This window comes from Alligator sinensis, unplaced genomic scaffold (assembly GCF_000455745.1).
Source record: "Alligator sinensis unplaced genomic scaffold, ASM45574v1 scaffold1089_1, whole genome shotgun sequence".
Taxonomy (NCBI): domain Eukaryota; kingdom Metazoa; phylum Chordata; order Crocodylia; family Alligatoridae; genus Alligator; species Alligator sinensis.
This window is the reverse complement of record NW_005842030.1, coordinates 733051-748212: the sequence shown is the minus strand read 5'-3', so window position 1 is coordinate 748212 and position 15162 is coordinate 733051. Positions and strand designations below refer to the sequence as shown.

The window sequence follows — 15162 nt, the reverse complement described above, 5'->3', positions numbered from 1 at the left end:
TCCGAGCTCTATCTCCGCCTTGGCCTTCCTAACAGCCCGCCTGCAGGCCCGAGCAGAGGAGGTATACTCCTCTTTGGAGATTACACCCCCCTTCCACCGGGCGTACGCCGCCTTTTTGGCAAGCAGGCATTCCCGGACACCCTTGGTGAGCCAGGGGGGCTTCCGGACACTCCTGCCCCCCTTGCTTCTTGTCGGGATGGACACCTCTTGGGCCCCGAGTATCATTTCCTTGAGGAACGACCACTCCTCTTGGACGCTGAGTTCCTCTGCCCTCAAGGACCCCAGTTCCTCTCCCACTAATCTCCTCATCTCACTGAAGTTGGCCCTCCTGAAGTCTAGGGCTACCACCTTGCTGTGGGCCCTTGATACTCTACGCTGGATGGTGAATTCCAGCACGCGGTGATCACTATTGCCCAGGTGGTCACTTCACAGCACGCCAGAGTACATGTGCAGGTGTGTGCCCAGAAACAAATAGCAGCAGCACAGATATTTGCTGCTGCTCTTTGTCCCACAGGAAATGTGCACCCCTGCACATGCACACTCATTGGGACATGCCCACAAAGGCTAGTTTTGATTCCACTGAACAACATTGGAATGGATTATTAAAGATGTTTTTTTAGCGAGCCAGGTGACATGCCCAAAGCCTCTGGGACATTAGGTGATTTGTCTCAAAGTAGATTGGACTACACTTAAGAAGACCCTTTCCTGCGTTACCAGTAACTCATTAGGTTATGTAAACTAATGTATCTCATTTACTCACATGTTGGAGAACACTCAGTGAACTCTCATAGCTTCCATAATAATAGGTCACTGTTTTTTGGAGGAGGATGGGTTGTGCACTGGCTCACAAGCATAATCAACCTCTGAAAGTGAAGTAGAGCTGTACTTGTTAAGCTTGTGACTTAATCAGACGCACTCATAGGAAAAACAAATTGTCAAACTCCCTTTGAATATGAGAGCAGAAGCTTGACAGCCTGGCATTGAAAAAAATATTGATTTAAATCCAAAAAGTCAATAATTTTCTTTTGCAAAGGCACTTTGCCACATGAAAAGTTTGTATGTAATGTAGACATTTGATTAGAGAAATACATAAGGAGGTCATTGGACTGAACTTGATACTGAGGAGAAACTCTGTTCTACAAGAGCAAAACTTGCAAGTTGTTCCTTCCCTGGAGCTGACTAAGAACTCATTCTAGTTGTATGTCTCCATATACAGTATTAATCAGATGCCTGATTTTGCAGCCACTTATCCTTCTCTAAATCTAGATTAAGTCTTTTGAAGCCAATGGAGTTACAACTCTACTGGAGTAACACGGACACGTTTCAGAATAGGCCTTCTTAGGTGATCAGTCCTTGAACTCGTACCCAAAACTAGACGTGCCATTGAATGGCCCATTTTAATGGTTGTCTCTGTAACCTTCTGTGTGCAAGATGGTGTGCGGGCCGGGAGCGCCCCGAGCCCCTTTTCGCGCTGCACGCGGGCTGTGGCCAGCAGCCCGGGCACGCGGGGGCGGAGAGGGAAGGCCTTCGCTCTGGAATTAGGCATGGACGCATATCGGTAGTTTAAAAGATTGTTTACTTACACCGAGATGGCAATGGTGTAGGCTGGAAAGCTTGATTAAGTTGCAGTTACAGAAAGAGAAAAGAAAACAAAAACTCAAAGCTGCAGAACACGAGGGTACGTCGCATAGGGTTCCGGCGACGAGAAAATAAACCTGCAGGACTCGAACCCGGTAGAAGAGCTCTGAGGCCGATCGTAAGGGCTCACACGAAGTTTGTCAGGCTCCGTGGGTTCTTCCGTTCACTCATCCACACGAAGTTTGGCTCCGTGGGTTCGGTTCGTAGCGCGCGGGAGGGGTACGTCTAGGAATTCTATCGGCAACGGGGAGAGGCTAGAGATTGATCAGATCTCCGTTGCCTGCTTCAAATGCACTGGGTCCGTGAGGATCCGCAGCGCTTAGAGATCTTCACACAGCGTGAAGTCTCCTCCTCCCTTGTTCGTGGAGTCCTCCAACTTGGGCGGAAACCACTCAAGCCTCTTATGCGGCTAGCAAGCCAATCACTAGCCGCCACGTGTGAATAATTTAGAAGTGGCCAATAATGGGACTCAAATTAGCATACCAATGGCGGGAACTCTTTGCAACGAGCATCCCCTCTCTGCAGCAAAGAAATGCACCCTGTAAAACAAGCTCCAAATTGGCGGGAAATTCTCCCTTGCACCGGGGTTCTCCTCTGCAGCAGAAAACTCCACTGTGCAAGGAAGCTGCAATTTAGCGGGGACAATTTAGCAGTGCCGAAGCACACACAAATAAAAATCACACCTTTTGGGTTGTGACAGATGGGAACATGGGAAATGACTGTCTGATATTTTTTCTAGACTTTTGTGTTTTGGAAATGGCATGCTGCTGGAGATTAGGTTTAGCCTTCATTAGTCAAAAATACTGGTATCTGTTTTCCATTGGTTATGGTGCAGTTTTGCCAGTAGTGACCAAGTGTAAATGCAGGTTGGAAACATCCACAGGGGCGAGGTACTTTTAATGTGGAAAAAAATTAGCACAGCTGTTACATTGTGCTCTTTTGGCATTAGATCTTCTTAGCAATTACTGTTCCAAGTCCCAACACTCAAAATTGGTGTCCAGGTTGCCTGTTCCGACGAACACGTTCATTCAAATCTATTCAGTATTTCTTAAATTGTTATAATGTAATAAGAAATGCTTGCTTAGGGAAAGCCTAGTTTCCAGCGCTGTTTTTGGAGGTGTTAATTATAGGAAACCATTGAAAAGTAGAGCTGAAAGGGACCTCCGGAGGTCATTTAACACAACCAGTGATCATGTCAGTGAAGGCTATGGTTTATAGTATCAGTAGATAAAGAGCTTCATCTTGCCCAGGAGTGGATCGTTGGATGTCTAAGCACATAGTAATGAATGAGAGTGGGATTGCAAAAAAGTTATTAATAAAAAGAAAAAAAATCAATATCCTTTGAAGTCAAATGGGGAATACTCCTAGAATCATGAATAGTTTTTAAAAACAGAATGAACTTTTTAAGAGTCTGTGTGCACCTTCATGAAAGGTCTCCAAGCATCCTATGTAACACCCAGAGGGTGAGTCTACATGTACACTTTAATGCACATTAGCCTATATTAAGTGTCATTAAAAAAATGCTCTTTAGCTGATGAGCATTAAAATAGGCTAATTTTTCTAGTACCTCACAATGGAGATACTACATTTAATGTGCATTACCTAAAGCGCATTAATGAATGTGTAGACACACACAGAGAGTATTACTTTGTAGGGTGGCACCAAAACATCTACACTGTAGAAATGCTTCTTGTGAGGGCAGTAGAAGTTTGCTTTTATGCCACTTTCAATTTACATTTACTTTAATGTGAGGTTTAGTCGCTCCAAATGTATAGGCCCCCTCAAATATTACCGTTGATTTGCAGTTTGCAGTTAACAAGGAAGGAAACATAGAAGAGCAGCATGTAACCCTGGATAAATCTTCGCAAGTCTGAGAGGCCAGGTTCTTTGGATCGATGGATATTCTTTACTCCAGTTCCCATGGAGCACACATCACCCACTGCCACTTGTGTGATTGGAAGAAAGTAGGAATGTCATGCTTGGGATCTCCCTTTAGTGGAGCATGCCGGAGATACAGCATTGAAACAATTAGTGTAATTGCTATTCTGGTATGATACCCATCACTGCTCATTGTGAGCCTCATTGCAGCAAAGATGTTTAGGCTCCCTCTGAGGAGGAAGGAATCCTTCTCCAAGCTGAAGAGTTTCAATGCAAGCTCTGAGGCCAGCCTGCACCATGTCACGAATCTGGCATGGCAAAAGGGCAGCCTTCTCCTTCCATATTTCTGCAGCCCAGACAAATATCATAAGTTCAGTCGTGTTCCAAGTAAACAGGAGGGTTTGGGCTGCAGCTTGTCCTGGCTGCCACTGGGAACAACATTTTTGCACCAATTGAGCATGTAGCCCCTTTGCCTCCCCTTTCAGTTCCTCTCTATGCTTCAGGCAGCAATCAGGCTTCTCTCTGCAACAGTAAAGCTAGAAATATATTTTAAAAAAATACAGAAGCTCAGAGTCTCATGTGAAGCTAGAAATAGTATTTTAAAAAGTCCAGAAGCTCAGAGTCTCATGTAATTGAAATCTGGAGCTGGGCTGTAGAAAAAACACCAAAGATGGTGAACCTCATGATACAACCACTAGAGTCAGTAATACTGCAGTTTGTCTATACAGCCATTTTCAGCCCTACAACACACTTGCTAGCACAGAAGGTCTTAATTTGAGTAGAAAGTTTCTGTGCATCATTAAGTGTCTGAAAAGAGACCTCCTCACAGATGCATCTCCATGTGCAAATAATGCAAAGAAATAAACTCTGGAGCAGTTTGCACCGAAGAAAACTACTCCCAGGCACAGCATCTACATCTGCGCCCAGGACAGCAGCAATTAGCCAGTTCACACCAGGGCCGCTCAGGGGGCAGCGTTGGGCAGCGGAGGGACTGGCTGGGGCACAAGGGTGCTGAAAGGCTAGGCAGCAGGCAGAAGTCTGGCCTCCGGCTGGCTGGGCTGACCGGGCACAACTTACACTCATGGTCAGCGTTGACACATGCATGTAATCACAGTAAATTACCCTGGCATAAGATAGTACTGTCCCTAATAGTACTATCTTATGCTGACATAAATTAGTTTACTGCAGCCTAACACCGTTGCATGTGTAGACAATGACGCTTTACTCCGCAGCTAATTAGTCTACTCTGCGGTAAAGACACGGCCACAGACAGCGGAAGAACCCACGGTTCAGAAGTTTCTGATTCTCGTCAGCAAGGTGGTGATTCTGTAAGAACAGCATTCATAGGTCCATGAAGAACTCTGAAACGGTAGTACTTTTGTTGCTTCCTCCTGAATGTCCACAGGGTCATAACGTGTCAACACACATTTGATTGATCCTGTTTCATAGCTACAACCCAGACTTCACTGTGTCTTAACTGTGCTGGACAAAAGGGAGGGGAAGGATGAAAACCAATTTTACCCCCAAAGGTCAGCACATAGCCTCCCAGCACCATTGCAAAGCCAATCTAACACACAAGAAGTTTTGTTTTTTACATAGTCTCTTTGCAGAATAAAGTCTCACACAAAGATTTGGAAAAATGCACGAAAGAATCCTAGAGGTTCAAATCCATTGTTCAGATGGATATTATTAGCTCCTCACTGGGGGTCGTTTATGGTACACATATATTTGATCCCTTGCTTACAGAGTTCTGTCAAGTCTTGCTATATTGTCTCGGAGTACAATCTTCATTAGCTGTGTTCTCGCTCGGCTTTTTTTATCTGCGGATACCAAACCAGTGGTAGTCAATGACATTTTAATGTTTCTAAAAAATGCCACCACAACACTTTGATTTCTATTGGCATTTTTTAGCAATCGGATTTCTTATGTTCTGTTACAATCAAATACAATCGTATTTCATTTATGACATGCTTTAGAGTCTCATTAGTGAAAATGAGGCTCACTGGGGTCTTCATTAAGTCCCAGCAGCTTAGACCTCCACAGTGCCAAGCCCATCTCTTTAGAGTGTTGACTGGCACCCCGCATCCAAGGGCTGAAGAAGTACATATGGCTGAACTGTGGATCAATCTCTCTTGCTGTCCCTTTAAGGCAGAAGCACTCCCAGGGCCGGTGTCGCTGGAAGCTTTTTGGGAGGGAAGGGGGTTGTTGGAGGAATGGCTTGTTTTGTTCCCTGTTGCCTTGTCAGCATTGTCTGAAATGCCCAAGTCCTGCGAACAGCTCAAGTCTTATTTTCATGATAACCATAGGGGGTTTATACAAATGCTACGGGAGAGTGTGTGTGTGTGTGTGTGTGTGTGTGTGTGTGTGTGTGTGTGTGGTGTGGAGGGGTCTTTAATTAGAGCAGCTCTGAGAGCCACTCTAATTAAAGTACCTGGAGCATCTTGTGTATCAGCATCCCCACATTGAAACATGGCAGGAGGGGCACTTTCACTAAAGCTCATCGAACGAGCTTTAGTTAAAGTTCCCCCGTTGCCATTTTCAGCATGGGGGCGCTGATACATGAAACACTGGAGTAATTACCATGCTCCAGCAGACTCAATTAATCGAGTCTGCTCTTACATTCTGTAATTATACCATGTCGGAACAGCCTTGCTGCTTGTGTATAGGCACCCATGATGGCCCACAGAGGACCTGCTTATCCCATTTCCTGTTGAGGGAGCCTATTTACTTTTTTTTTTTAAATATATGATGATATAATCATCACAAAGCAAAGAAAAACATATTCACAATTTTATGTCCATATTTTGCAGCCAGTCGATTGCCTCAAGTGTAATATTATGCAAATCCAATAGAGTTCCATTAAATGCACGGAGAGGGCATTCAGGGGTGATGTGGTTCAGAGTTTGAAAAGGGGCACCACAATCGCAGTTTGTTGAGCTAGTCCAGCCCCATCCGTGTAACAAAAATCAGCACCTGCCATGTCCTGTCCTTATTTGATTTAGACAAGACCAAAGATGTCTAGGGAGCTCAAAGCCAGCTGGTCTAATGATGGGATTTGTCAGGGATCCTGTTTTTTTCTGATTTAAAAAACAATCTCCAATTTTCGGTTAAAAATAAGTAACCCCAAATCCACATTTTTCCACGATTAAAAATAAGTAACCCCAAATCCACATTTTTCCATGATTAAAATGAGGCACCACTATATATAGATTTACATATTAGTGGTGTTTCATTTAAATCACGGGAAAATGTGGATTTGGGGTTACTATCTTTTAACCAAAAATTGAGGATTTTTTTTTAATCAGAGAACACTAGGATCCCTGGTAATAATCATTTATATATTAAGGGGTGAATTGAGCCACTTGTGTCCAGGCTTCTTGGCTGTTAAGTGAGCCTTGCTCAAGCTGAATTGCTGTTCTCCAAGTGGGATGTCTAGATTTTCATCTCAGATGCTGCAGTAGGTTTAAGGGATCTTTGTCTATAAGTCTTTACTTGGAAAAAAATGAGATTGTCCTGGAGGGCAGTGTGAGGAAATCTGTGAAGCTTTCCAACTGTTTACTTGGAAAGTTTCATAGACCCAGGTGGACACAGAACTTACCCCCTTTCACCTCCCTGGGAAAGGGATCCCCCAACCCAGTGGATCCTTTCCAGTACCTGGAAGGCAAGAGCTCTCCATATAACAGCCACTATTATCCTATGAATTTCTTTATCCCTGCCATTCTTGTAGAGATATAGTGCTAGCTATGCATAGCTTCTCTTGAGTCTGTCTCCACAGGGAATGGGATCTCCAGAAGAGTTAATACATCTGCCATTAGTGAGTGAATGCAGTCCGTCTGAAACTGTCCTTCCATAACTTCCATCAACTATAAAATATACGCATACACAATCATTGTAACCAGCACAAAGGTCCAACTTCCAGTTTGGTGGAATGTGACAGCTGTTTCACCGCGTGCAGTCACACAGGAGTTTAGAAAAGGAAGCAACAATAACCTGGTTATTTTTTTTTTTTTTTGGAAAGGAGAATGACAATGCTATGTATGAAGGAATTTGTATTGTGGGAATTTGGTTAGGATTTTCCTTTCTTTTCAAAGCCCCGAAAAATCTTTAATGGCCCCAGGTATTTAAGACATTGACTTTTGTCTTGTTCAGAAGTCCTGCACACCTGGAGTTATTTTCATAATGAGCATTTTGCAGCTGGGTACTTTTTCTACCCATCTCTCCCTCTCTTTTTCTCTCTACTGTTTTTTTTTTTGTTTTGTTTTTTTTAATGGCACCAATTTGAGAAGAATGGGGCAGAAAGATTGAAAAGCAAGAAAAATATGCTCTAATCCTAGTCAGGGTATATTAAGTTCAGTAATACTCAGACATGACATAAGTGTTTGGAATTTGTGTATGAATAAAATTAAGAATTTTCTATGGCTAGAAGGTATCCGACTGTCAGAAAAAGGAATGTAAGCTATAAAATCCCGTGAAAAATCACACAGACAAGAGTTAGACAAATGTGCTGTCTTTACTTAGCAAAGGAATCATGGTGGATATGCAAATAGAGAACAAAAATGACACATTTTTGCTTGATTCAAAGGCATTATCCATAATAGCATCTGCAAGGTGTCTGCTATAGAAGGGTGTAAATTGGAATTTACATAGCAGCTTTTAAGAGCGAGGCTCTGACTCAGAGTCTGAAGGGGATGACTCTGCTAGGAAAAGTCAGCCCGTATCAAGAGAACTTCACAAAAGACTGATTGTGCCTCCTTGGAGTCACCTGCATGCCCTCTCTGCGATTCACACATACCATACATCTCAGGCATCGTCTCTAATGGAAACTTGAATAACCGGACTTGGAATCCATCAGTATGTTGAATCTTGTTTGGCAAGTTATTCTCTTTGGGATGAATTAAGTGCTTGTGAAAGGTGAAAGATTGACAGCCCCTGGAAACTGATATCCTCTGGTTCTGTTAGTCTCCCTCAGCCTAAGACTTGAGATGCTACCCCTCTACATACAGATTGATGAATTATCCCACTGGCTAAATTTTTGACTGCCAAGTTGGCAGCATTTGGACTGCACTTGCCTACATTCCTTCTGCTCTTATCAGTTGTGACATGTATACTGCTGATGATGATCAAGAAAAGCCTGGCTGCTTCTTCTCAAGAGGGAGAAAAAGGCCTAGACCATGTCACTGGTGTATCTTAGCTAGGCACAAGATTTCTTTTTTCTGCCACCCCTTCCTGCCAGCTTGATTCTCATTATTGCATACAAGTAGCAGGGGCTGCAAGATCCCCCGGGCTTAGAGCATGGTTGGATGGTTTGGTCGACACTGTACTGTCAGGCTGGAATGAGATCTGATTTGATCCTATTCTTCCTCTGTCCCTCTGCAATCTCAGCCTGCATGACATACCAGCCATTTCCCTTTTCTTAGTGGGTGCTTGGTGGTGTAGAAACATTGGGGAGACTTGAGCGCTTGATCAGGTTCTAGCTGTGGAGTTGCCAGTTTGGGCTGAAGCTCTGGTGGGATGGGGTCACACCTCCTTATACTCTGTTAGACTCCCTTATACCTCCTTGCCCCTAATCTGTCTGTGTATAAGGAAGCCTTAGCCAGTGTAATTTAGGAGAAGGAAAAGGGCAACTGTTTTAATACACACCTGCATTTGGCTGCTTCTTATGTTATGATAGACCACCATAAACTCTCTGAGACATTGGTAGAGTTGGATGGGAGGAAAACTCTAGTGTGAGAGGAAGCGGGAAGGTCTCACACAGCACCCCTGATTTTGGTTTTACAATTGCAAACATGGTCTAAAGCAGGGCTGTCCAACCAGTGGCCCGTGGGCTGCATACAGCCCCTTGAAGAGTTAAGCTTGAGACCTACAAGATCCCACCCAACCATCACTCCTCCCCTCAGTTGCTCTTGCCCCACCAGCTGGGAGGCTTCTAGAGTACCCAAGATGCATGAATAGCAAAGAAGGGAACCGGCAAGCACTGCAGATGTTGGTATTCATGGTCGGGAGGGTGCATGTGCTGCACACTTGGCCGGAGCTGGGGGAGGCTAGATAGCCGATGAGGTGTGCAGCCCCAGTTCTGCAGCCCTTGCAGCCTGCGGTTCCTGGATGCCCAGAAGTTGGACAGCCCCGGTCAGTGCTCAAACCCAAGCTTCAGCTGTGCTCCTCAGTACAGGTTTGTTCCCTTGTCGTGCCCACCACTTCCAATCAAAGATCTTTTGGTAATACACTGTGAGTCTCCCCACTCTTTGCACAGCAGCCACTTCATTTCTTTGCCAGTCCTTTTAAGTCTGGTTGGAAGAGGCCACCGCATCAAAGACTGGCCTTGTTCTCAGCTTAGCTGTGACAATTATTATTATTTATAGTGTCATTCAGGAAGGATTATATGTGTTGGTTGGTTGGTTGGTTGGTTGGTTTGTGTTACCTGGTAGAGCTTCAGTCATGTGCCAGGACCTCCCTGGGCTAGGGACTGTACAAATCACAGACAAAAATGGCTCTTCTGTGCAACCTGCAATCTAATCACTCATTACTGAGGAAATGTCCCCGTTTTTATTGCTCTGGCAGCAGGCTGCAGTCACAGCCTAGGAGGATTATGTACAGGTCTTCAGGTCTGTAAGCTACGCTTAAAAAAAAAATGGCAGTTGGAGCTGGGGGGCGAGGGGCCAGAGTTATGACAAGGATACCTGTTTAATAGGATCAGGTCTCAGATGATCACTTCCTTGAGATGGATACCAAGCACCCATGTGTATACACCTTGCAGTTATTAACTCACTGAAATAGGTATGACAGAGGTTAAGCGATCTGCATCCCATTGCAAGTACCCTGAGCTATCCATCTGTCTCCTAAATCCTGCACCATATTTTACTTTTGCTTATGTTTCCTGGGTAAGATGGGCAAAATCAGTTATTTAGCAGCTAGTTTCAGCCCATAGTCATAATCTGTTCTAGACTTTCCTGATGTTTGTGCACTTTTCTGGATTCATTGAAACATAGACAAATAGGACTGAGGGGAACCTCCGGAGGTAATCTAGTCCAGTCTCCTGCTCAAGGCAAGATCATGCTCGACTACACCATCCCAGTCAAGCATTTGTCCAAAAAGCTATTTGTCTTACTTCTCTCCTACAACTCCATCCTGATCAGGTTTTGGCCAATAATGGTAGTCGCTGGAATTTTATATAAAATCTAACCCTATATGTATCCTTTCTGTTTCTCCCCATTAACTGTTTCATTTAATGGGTACTTGTGTTTTTTAGGACCATAAACATTTTTTGTACTCATTTCAGTACTTCTCCATCATTTCATGTTGATACTTTGCAAATCATGTGAACAAGCATGAATGCAGTACTATGGCTTGCTTGAAATCCAGAATAAATTTATCTAGTCTACTATATTCTCCCTAGCTTCTGGTTTACTGAAAGACTTGGCAAATTCAGACACAATAGTAGGAATAAACTTCAGTTAACTTAAAAATAAATAAACTTATTTTTATCTGACAAAAATATAAGGCTTAAAGCCTTATGGCCCTAGACTGATTTTGTTTTACATGTTCTACCACAAACCTGCATCAGAGCCAATTTGGCTATTGGGGCATCTTTTGAAACATGCTCATCAGGGGGCTGTAGTTTTATTAATCAGTTTGTAGGTCAGCACATGTTTAATTAGAAGTAATGGAACAAGAATGACCATGAGTTTCATTTAATACACGTGGCCATATAACCTTGGTATTTCTCTGAATTACCTGTACAGAAATGGAGATTCATTGCTTGAACTGGCTGAAATCCTGAAGTTTACAAATACTTATGTTTTAGATCATCCACCGAATCTTCAGAACCATCCAAGACTTCGGACTCCTCCACCTCCAATATCACATGCTCACACACCAAATCAGCATCATGCGGCCTCCATCAACTCCCTGAACAGAGGGAACTTTACTCCCCGCAGCAACCCCAGCCCCGCTCCTACCGACCACTCTCTTTCTGGAGACCAGCCAGCCAGCACCCAAGAGCCAGCCCATGCTCAGGACAACTGGTTACTCAACAGTAACATCCCACTGGAGACAAGGTAGCCTACTTACTTGAACTGTTTACTGTGCTTTGTGTTCAGATTCCTGTCTACAGCATAGACAAATATATCCATTTAGCCAGCAGTTCAAATTGTAAACCGATGTTTAACTTATGCATTCAGAGTTGTATGTATTATTCCCCGTGTCTTCCGTTTAACTTGAGAGAAGAAGAAATTGCTCTGTTTCCACAGGCTGCAAATATTAACAGCTGCTTGTAAGGTTATTGTCCTCATTTAGAATGGGGACAAGGATTGTAGATTAAAAATTTTTTTTTTAAATTTTTCCTTTAAAGTCTTCTCGTCCTATGTGGTAAGATAAATCAACATCCTATTTAAGAAAGTAAAGTCAGTCAATATATTGAAAAGATTTAGCCTGCTGGCTGTGCTTCTTCCAGCAGATATAATTGTAGTTTATCATTCAGGAAAGGTTGATCTTGTTAGACCTAATGGGAAGAGGACTGTTGATGCATTTTACTGCCCCACAATAATGCTCCAGCAAGTATGAAGCACTGAATAGCAGTGCATTGGTCAATTAATATTGCTTCCATTAACCTCTCAAGTTCTCTTCCATATGTGTTGTGCCTTTCTGAGTCTTCAGGATGGTATGTCACAGGACTTTCCTACATAGCTTTAAGTAACTTGTTTGGCTTAAAAGGTGTTTTCATCATAAAATTGCCTGAGATTTCAGCAAACCTATCAGTAGTGTGAAAATTGAACAATTTGCCAGCCTTCTTGAAGGATTTTTTTTAGATTTTACATCTAGATAATATTGAACGTTCATATCTGTAAAGAAGTAAACACAATATAAATAAGAAATTGTCAATAGATCTGGTATTCTACCTTTTCCTCAACCAATACACCCAATGAATAATGTGAAAAATTACCTGATTCCTTCCTTTTTTGTTAGCTAGAAGAACAGTCATAAATCTTTATGACTACACTTTCAATAGATTCCTTAGGAGAGTAACTAGAAGGCTAAAGCCAGGGTTGAATGCATCTATTGTAAGTAGGGACTAAAAAACATAAACCACAAAGTTTTGTGTTGCTCCACATCCTTTAGCTCTCCTGGATTTTGCTTGATATCTTGAAAGTGGCTAAATTAATTATAGCATCTCCAAAAAGTTGTTCTTGCTTTCAGAGGGCATCCATTTGTCACTATACCCTCTCAATACCTACATCTGCACACCCATGGTTGTATGGATGATGAAAAAGATACTGCAAACGTTTAAAATCAGTCTTCTTCACCCATTCACTCCAGATAATCTACTAAAACAACTTCTGAAAAGAGCTGGGCTGACACTTCTCTCGCCCTTTATCCACTGATTAGATGAGAGAAAGGGAAAGTGCACACTTACACCCAAATTCTCTATCACAGGGACCCCTGACATGAGCCATCCTCAACACACACACGCACTGACATTCAATCTGTGATAGACAGGCATGCACATAGTTTTTTTCCAGTTCCACAGTTTTCTTCCTTCAACTACCATCACACTCCACAATTTCCCTTACCAAGGAAGAGGCTGCAGAGATAGTGGGGTCTTTGGCCTCAGGATTAGTATATTTTCCACTGTCCGTTAGCATGAGGAAGCATCTTGGGGGGGGGTGTGCACAAGAGTTTCTTAAATGTTGATTACCTATAGATATCACTTAGTGCCAGGGTAGGAAACAACATTTACTAGCCCCCAAGACCAAACTAAGTGCCAAATTTGTCCCTTCGCTGAATGCATAACTCAGGGAGATCAGTGCCAGCTGTGTACGGAAATTTTCTAGAGCAATCTCTAGAGCAAAATCTATCTGCTTTAGCCATCTAGGGGGAGAGGGGCGGGCTCCAGTGAAAGCATAGCTTTAAAAAGCAGGTGTATTTTTGACCTGTTTGAGAAGGAACCCTGTTTTCAAGCCCCATCTGAATCCCTGCTTTATGCCTTGGTTTAACATTTTACAGCATGTAGGGCTAATTGATTTCTCTGGGACTGACTGCCTAATAAGACCCAACCAGGAAACAAGCTCTAAAAGATTAGGACAAAATTAAATGTTAGTACTGCAAGTGTGATTTGGCAACAGTTGCAGTAATTATAGAAGGTTACTAATTCTTGAGAGAGAGAGAGAGAGAGAGAGAGAGTGTGCGTGCACGCACGTGCATGTGTGTGTACATGCAGTGAATGTTATGTGTTATTTCTTCATTAAAGAAAATGAGATAATAGATTGTTTATGTTCCAGTCCTTCAGGCTTTCTATAGTGAGTCCCATTGGTTTCAGGGCATTGTTCATGTGAATAAGCCTGAGGGAGCAAGCCTTTTGCTATCAGGGGTACCTAGCCACCTAACTTCTTCTTAATTTTTTTTTCACATTTTTCCTTTCCTGTTGTGCACATAATGTGTGTTAAGCAGTATGGAAACTGGTTACTGTCAACTAATGCCTTAACACAGAATAAACGTATGAAGTGAAAATGGTCTGGTTGAGCTGTAGCCAGGGCTAGTAGATTTGTATTCATTAAAGAAAAAAGTAGGAGATAACACCTTTCAAGTCATTCATAACCATTGAGTCCTTTTTAGTGGGGGGAACTACATGGGTATAATGCCATAAGGCTCCTTTCTTTCTTATTGTCTGAGGCATCTTGCCTTAACTGGATTATAAATTCTCTGAAGAACGATTGCTTCCTCTCATGTGTGGGTACAGTGCATAACACAATGGGATCCTCAAGTCTAACTGGGACCTCCCAGCACCTATTGTCATACCAAAAGTAAATAGTAATCTGTCTTTGTTGGATCAGATATCAAAATCCCTCAGATAACAACATCCCACCCCAAGTCAGATGTCTCAATCCCAGGGCCATGAGCTTGAGAAAGACCTAGAGGAATCTTAACAGGTATAGCATAAAGACAGAAAGCTTCTGTTAAGTGTCTGGTGCCCAGTCTTTGCTCTGAATTAAACTAAAAAAACTGGCACATCTCTCCTAATGATATCAGTAGCCCTCCAGCATAGTAGGCCCTGGTGTATATGTCTCCAAATGTGAAGCAGCTGGTTCCAGCTGCATATAACATGACTGTCTTGGAGAGGGTGGTACATTCGTATTTCCAACCCGAACAAGTGGACATTTAAGTCTTCTTACAAGTGATAGTCCTACTTACTTAAGGCCATCACTTGCTTCTAAAACTACTGTCCTAGTTACTTGACCCTGGATGTCAGCAATTTATAAACTGACATTGAGACGGAAAATGACTATTTGGCAAAACACCTCCAGTAACTTCTGATACAGCCCCTGGAAAAGGATGGTATTTATGTTCAATTTTGTCCAGTATACTTCCAGACAAAGATTGTGCTTTGAAAGAGTCTAAACTTTTTGTAGTGAGTGGCAAAGCGGTATATCCAGTGCGTATCATTGAGAGATGGCCATTCCTCACTAAACAAACTGTCAAAAGAATAAAATACACTGGAGAGATGATGACATCTTAATATGTGGAGGTTGCACTCCATGAAGGGTCAGTAATATATGGCAAATCACCATTGGCAGCACAGATCTTCCATTTGCTTGAGTGGGATTTATGAATGTGCCAGGAGACATGAAGACCAGCACTCAGATATGGTCTTCA

General features: G+C 42.9%; 1 protein-coding gene across 1 annotated transcript in view; it reads left to right on the top strand.

Moving 5' to 3' along the window:
* The window catches only part of TENM4 (teneurin transmembrane protein 4), a 520289-nt gene that overhangs the window by 271907 nt on the left and 233220 nt on the right, over positions 1 to 15162 (top strand). The window contains 1 exon segment of the mRNA XM_025202552.1: positions 11318 to 11570. Coding sequence (XP_025058337.1) covers positions 11318 to 11570 — 253 coding nt within the window.